The 6,558-nt window shown below is 40.5% G+C and overlaps 1 protein-coding gene across 1 annotated transcript in view; it reads left to right on the top strand.

The window, feature by feature from the left end:
* The window catches only part of pdzd7a (PDZ domain containing 7a), a 110,676-nt gene that overhangs the window by 9,527 nt on the left and 94,591 nt on the right, over positions 1-6,558 (top strand). The window contains exon 2 of the mRNA XM_043713079.1: positions 2,811-3,195. Within this exon, the coding sequence (XP_043569014.1) occupies positions 2,997-3,195 (199 nt within the window). The 5' untranslated portion in view covers positions 2,811-2,996. The remainder of the gene's footprint in view (positions 1-2,810; positions 3,196-6,558) is intronic.

Genomic DNA, 6,558 nt, shown 5'->3' with positions numbered 1-6,558 from the left:
ATTCCTCATGTCCATTTTCCTACCGTTGCTCTGTAACCCTTGATTCTCCTAATGGAAGAGGAATCTATCTATCTCAGCCTGAAACATACACAAGGACTCTACCCCTGCAGCTCTCTCTCTTTTTGTGGCAAGAAGATGCACAACCCTCTGAGAGAAGAAATTCCTCCTCATCTCAGTCTTAAATTAGTGCCCTTTTATTCTGAGACTGCACCCTCTGGTCCCAGACGCTTCCACAGGGGAAACATCCTCTCAGCATTTGTCAAGCCCCTCAAGGATCCTATATGTTTCAATGAGATCACGTCTCATTCTTCAAATTCCAACAAAAAGTTCCAATCTGTTCACCCTTTGCTCATAAAATAATCCCTCTGAAATAACTGTACGGATGCCAGTATCTTATCAACAAGTCACCCTTTATTTACTAGTATACAATACATTAACTGTGGCCAGCCAGCTCAGACTGAATCCTCAACTGAGGAGGTTCCTGTATTTTGTTTTCCTTTTTTTTATTTTTGCTTTAAACCCCCACATCACTACCTAACAGCTGTAGTGCTTATTTATTCCCCAGCCTCCATGTTGTGTATGTGTGCAGGTGTCAGACACAGTGAAAAACCAATGAGTGGGTCCTGCTTAAATTGGTCAGCCAAGGCTTTCCTGATTGGGATTGTAAACCTGGGCCTATCAAGAACCTCGTAGTCAACAAGGTTCTAATCACTTGTTTCCATATTAGGGATCATCTTGGTGAACCTTCTCTGAACTGCCTTCAATTAAATTATATTTAACATAAAGGAATTTGCTCAGAAGTACACTAGATGTGGTTTCATAAACACGGTGTACAGTTGCAGTTGTTGTTAATTTTGGTGTTTATTTTATTTGTTTTTTTTCTACCTCTTGTCTCAGTCACTTCACTTGCCATCCCGAGCCCCACCTGGCACGTGCGGACTGGTTGTGGGGTTAGACGGGCTGCTCTGACTCTGAGCATAGGTGAGAATGGGTGAAGGTGACTTTTGCTTGCCATGATACCTTGGCTACAGGGGAAATTGGTCATGATGTGGTAATATTCCTGCCTCTGGAGCAAGAGGCCTGGGTTCAAATGCCTGAGATGTGACATAATATATCTGAATAGAAATCTACCTCACCTGCCATGCAAATTACTGTGTGTTGGTGCCATCTCCTCCAAAGGTTGACTACAACAGACCTCCATTTGTGTCTATCCTGTCCTGATGTTTTACAATATTCAACTCGATTCATCATTCACTTTCTGCTTTACTTCCATGTTTTCCATTAATCTTCCCCTGCAATAGTTGTTTATTTCCATGTCAACTCTATTGATGTGTTTGAAGTGCTTTATCTAGCTCTCCTTAATGTTGTGTACTAATTTCCTGTTCAGCCACTTCAATTCCTTCCTTATTTGTCTTTCTATCTGTGTAGAATATGTTTCTATACATTCAGTTTATCAATAGACTCTTTGCTTGCTGTTCATGTCTCTAAGACATTTCACGCAGATGACAAATTATATCATCTCAATACTATTTCCAAAAGATTCAAGTTCTCTTTCTTTGATGTTAATACAGCCATCATTCTGACAAATTTGTTACATGCTCTTTTTAACAAAAAGATAAATGTTCAGAATTCGCTACCTTCAACATCTAGGATTTATTTTGTTTAAATTGTGCAATGAACAGCTGCTCCAAAAGCTGGTGCTGAGCAGCTTTACTTGTAGTTCAGTAGATTGCGCTCTTGCCTCTGAATTGTAAAATTTGGAGTATAAGTCACACTTCAACACTGAAAGTATTCTTCCAATGTGGAAACATAATCTGAGGTCCTTTGGGTGTTTATAAATAACACAGTCCTAGAAAAGTAGCTGTTCCTAATGCCCCAGCTAATATTTACTCCTCAATCAACATTACAGTAAAGCAGTTTACCTTGTCATTATGTTATGGATGTTCGTGGGAGTTCCTGTACATAAATTAGCTGCTGTGTTTCCTACATTTTAATAGCAACTCCAGTTCAAAACTATTTAATTGACTGAAGTATTTTGAGATGTCTGGGAGCTAGGGAAAATGCTATGTAAATGCAAGGTTTTTCTAGTCTATATCAAAAATATTTGCATATCCTTTCAGTCTGTAAGCAACAGTTTATTCTGACCTAGTGAAGGACGCATTGAAGCATTGTGAAGTAATGAATGATTTAGAGTATAATCTAGTAAAGGTTGGGTTAACTCATGAACTAGTTAAATTTGAATTCTCGTGTGATCCAGTAAAGGATGAGTTATATTTAGTAAAGGACAGGTTGAGTCATGGTTCAGTAGAGAATGAGTTACAGTGTGTCAGTATGATTTTTTGTTATCAAATGTATAATTAGATTGATGTGAGTGATAGTTCTAATTCTGTGGTCATTTTAATCTTTATTTCAATAACAAATTTACTTAATACATTTCTTGCTATTATAATCTACAATAATCTGGTTAGACAGCAATATATTCAATGTTTTGCTGTCTAGCAAGTAAATAAGTCAGGAATCAATGTTGGCACAATAACATCCCTGCCTCTTTCGGAATATTTACCCTGCCTTTCTTATTTAAAAAAAAGTATTTTCATTGATTGGGTACAACATCCACCACTGTTTAACTTCAAAATAGAATTTGCCTCAAATTATATGTGCCTAAAATTGAACTCATCCTACATTTTCAGTTTTTCATCAAGTTTTGTAACATTCATGCAATTTAGTTCTAGTCCTGTGTCATCAATTTAAATACAGAGAACTTTAATTTATTTGATTTAATAGTCATTTTTGACTTTTTCCATGCACAGTACTTTCAGGTCATCACTGAGGCAAAATGGAGGTGGAGAGTTTGACCAGTATTTGCTGCTACACGATGCTTGCTTCCGCTATATTTTTCTACGTGGTGTCACCAATTCATTGGAAGGAAGATGTAAGGCAAAGATTCCTTTGTAAGATTTAAGACTTACACCGAATTATTGGGGCACTATACTGGCATGGCTTATTCATTTGACTCTGCAAGAAGGGAGATGACTGATGCTATACACACCAGCAATCATGTTGGTGGTGCAAACACAGCAACAAAGTACCTGCTGAAGAAACAACACAAGCAGGTGAATGGACAGACCCGAGAAACCCGATCTACCTCACCAATGGGCAGGGTGATCCTTATTACTGGTACTTCTCCAGTTGAAGGTAAGTGATCATAATGAAATCACAATAATTGAAAATTATCCAGTTTACAATTACTTTTAATTTGGATCAGGTTGCAGAGATGATAAGCAGGTTGACTGCTGTCAAAGCTTTCAACAATAATGCAATAAATTAGAGTTGTCCTTTATGTCTAGATTCTGAAAATTATACTCTGAAATTATGTTCCCTTTCCCAAATAAACTACTATCGATGCTGACAATCTGAAATAAACACAAAACATTTTAGGAATATGCAATAGACCTGGCTGTTCTGTGTAGTTGAAATAGCAGCCCACATTTTACATAGAACAACATAGCACAGCACAGCACAGCACAGGCGCTTCAGCCCTCTATGTTGTGCCGACCTTTTATCCTACTCCAAGATCAAACTAACCCTACATACATTTTAGTATCATCCATGTGCCTATCCAAGAGTCTCTTTAATGTCCCTAATGTATCTGACTCTACTACCACTGCTGGCAGTGAATTCCATGCACCCACCACTCTCTGTGTAAAGAACCTACCTGACATCTCCCCTAAACCTTCCTCCAGTCACCATAAAATTATGCCTCTTGCGATAGCCATTTCCACTCTGGGAAAACATCTCTGGCTATGCACTCTATCTATGTCTCTCATCATCTTGTACACCTCCATCAAGTCATCTCTCATCATTCTTCGCTCCATCAATCTTTCTTCATAAGACATACCCTTTTATCAGAAATCTGCTAAATGTAAAATTTGACAAGTTTCATGAAAGGTGTCTCTTTCTGAGTCTTAATGATCTTTGTCACACTATTCTCCACAACTCACCTCATTGCACCTCAAGGGTGGGAGAAAGTGAGGTCTGCAGGTGCTGGAGATCAGAGTTGAGAGTGCAGTGCTGGAAAAGCACAGCAGGTCAGGCAGCATCCAAGGAGCAGGAGAATCGACATTTCGGGCATAAGCCCTTCATCAGGAATTCACTTCAATGGTGCCTGCTTGTTTAATCACTCCTCCTTCAGAGGTGGAAGTACTCGCCATTACCAGGGTCCCCAAGATTCCTGATGCTGGCACCATTTTTAAAACCAGCCAATGTTGCCCATCACCCTGCATGTAATGATAGGGAACTACAAGATGATGCTTCTCAGGGCACTTGCTTGGGACGCCTGACACTTTATGTCCAATACAAGGGCACAGTTAAGAATTAAACCGGACAGGCTACCCATCCTTAACATCATCCCATCACAGAGGTCTGTCTAAAGGAGTGCTACTGTTTTCCTAATACTCAGTGTAACTGAACATCTTCTCATTGTTTACTTTTATATTCATATACTGGAAAGCCTTGAGCTTTTTATACACTTTTACTTTTATTCAGCAACTGCAAAAGTACAGAAAAAATAAGTAAGCAAAACTGCACATTTTGTTCTGGGAGCAGACAGAGACTGCTTGTGTTTTGAGCTACACCAAATTGATAGTGATAGCCACATCCAGCTAACATTCATTGGAACTGGGTGTCAATTAAATCTTGCCTGGCTTTTTGCATGTAATCCTGTAGCACCCTATCATGCTGAAGGTGATGTTTCTCATACTCAATGTCCTCAACTTACTCCTCAGAAGACTGAGGTTTTGTATCTACACTCACCCTCAGTCAGGATGTTGCTTAAGAGTCATCAGCTCTGGTTTCAGAAAGTAGCCCTTGTCTTCCAGTAACTATCCTTATAAGGCTTCTGGCTCTCTTGACAACTTAGTATATTTCTCCATACAATGGGACGTGGAGAATCTGACGAAGAGGGTCAAAGAATGCCTCTAAATGGACCTCTGACATAAGGATTTTGTTCAGATGAATTCAGCACAAGCCATGCCACACCAAATACAGTGGAGATTGTAGGTGCTGTGTGATTACTAATACTTTGTTTCTCCAGCCCCATCCATCCTCAGTGTAACCCAAGGAAGGCTGCATTACTTGTAAGATCATGTTGGTGAATAACAATAGTTCAAAGTGAGAGATCAGTTCTGTGTCCTTATGCAGTTTGAGATCCTGGACTGTTTTTGTGAATAGTGGCCCCCAAGTGCCACTTTTAAGATTGCTTGTCATTACATATGTTTCACAGCATTGATTATCTTCAATCTGCAACGACCAGTAACATGGTCGAGATTGTTCGTGGCGAGGAGTTGGATCCCCTGAATGAAAACTGTCCTCCTTGACCTGATCGAGGATCACTCCCCTTAGACTTTGATGCATTTCTATTTGGTTGATGCAAATGAGGTGTGTTTGCCACATATGCAACTAGTCCATAGTGAGATTGACGTCACATGATGCCATCAAGTAATAAGTCCACCCCCTTGACTGATCACTGTTAATAACCCTGGCAAGCTACGGCGATTTGTGCTATGCTAATCAGCAAGGTTAAACAGGACTGTGGACTTTTAAACTCTGGCTGAGGAGGCAAAGCACAAAAAGAGATACTCTGAGAGTCCAAAAAAATGCAAAGTGACTATGCACTAAGAGAGCAAACGAGAAGCCCTAAACTGCACCCCAGTTCAATCAATGAGCTGGGGGTGCTTGTCCATAACCACAAAGTGTCCTGGCAGCAGAATTACAATGAAAGGTGCAGGTGTTCTCCATTGTACAGCAACAAAGTGCAAAAGTGTATTATAGGTCGGTTGGAGATGTGCCATGAAGGTGCACCTGGTACATGTTTGATGCCAACTTTTGCAGTGGGGGCTTGCGAGCAATCACTGCCCATGGGGTGTGCACTGAGATGTTGGTGACTGCTGTTCAAGGTAGAGGCCTGGAAGAGAAAGTGACAAGCTGGAGTCACCAAGTTAGCATTCTGACCTTCATATCAGGAATTGTCACCATCTAGTTTCTCTCCAGCGGGTGGGAGAATGGGAAACTGCACATCAGAGGTGAGATCAGGTAATAATAATGGCATGCTAATGCTGGCAAATAGATGCAAACGGGCCTCTCGCTGCTCACTAGTGCGATTGTCATCCTATCATTCAACACTTGATTGGACAATTGGACAATATTTTTCTTGACATTAAGAATCTTATTTCCACTGATTCCGCCTATTTCCCAAATGACTTGTCATTACCTATGCCATTCAGTGGTCAGGAAAGCTCTGCCCAGAGTCAATATTTTAGGTTTTGACCTGTCATTGGAACTGGAGACAGAATTAAAACGGTGAGAAATCCTGCCACTCATAGTCAGGGAGAAAGCTTTCCCGAGGAGAAAGTGAGGACTGCAGATGCTGGAGTACCAGAGTTGAAAAATGTGGTGCTGGAAAAACACAGCAGGCCAGACAGCATCCGAGGAGCATGAGAATCGACATTTCGGACATAAGCCCTTCTTCAGGAATGAGGCTGGTGTGCCAAGCGGACTGAA

The sequence above is a fragment of the Chiloscyllium plagiosum genome, chromosome 22 (assembly GCF_004010195.1).
Source record: "Chiloscyllium plagiosum isolate BGI_BamShark_2017 chromosome 22, ASM401019v2, whole genome shotgun sequence".
In the NCBI taxonomy this organism is placed as follows: Eukaryota; Metazoa; Chordata; class Chondrichthyes; order Orectolobiformes; family Hemiscylliidae; genus Chiloscyllium; species Chiloscyllium plagiosum.
This window is presented reverse-complemented; position numbering and strand designations above follow the sequence as displayed.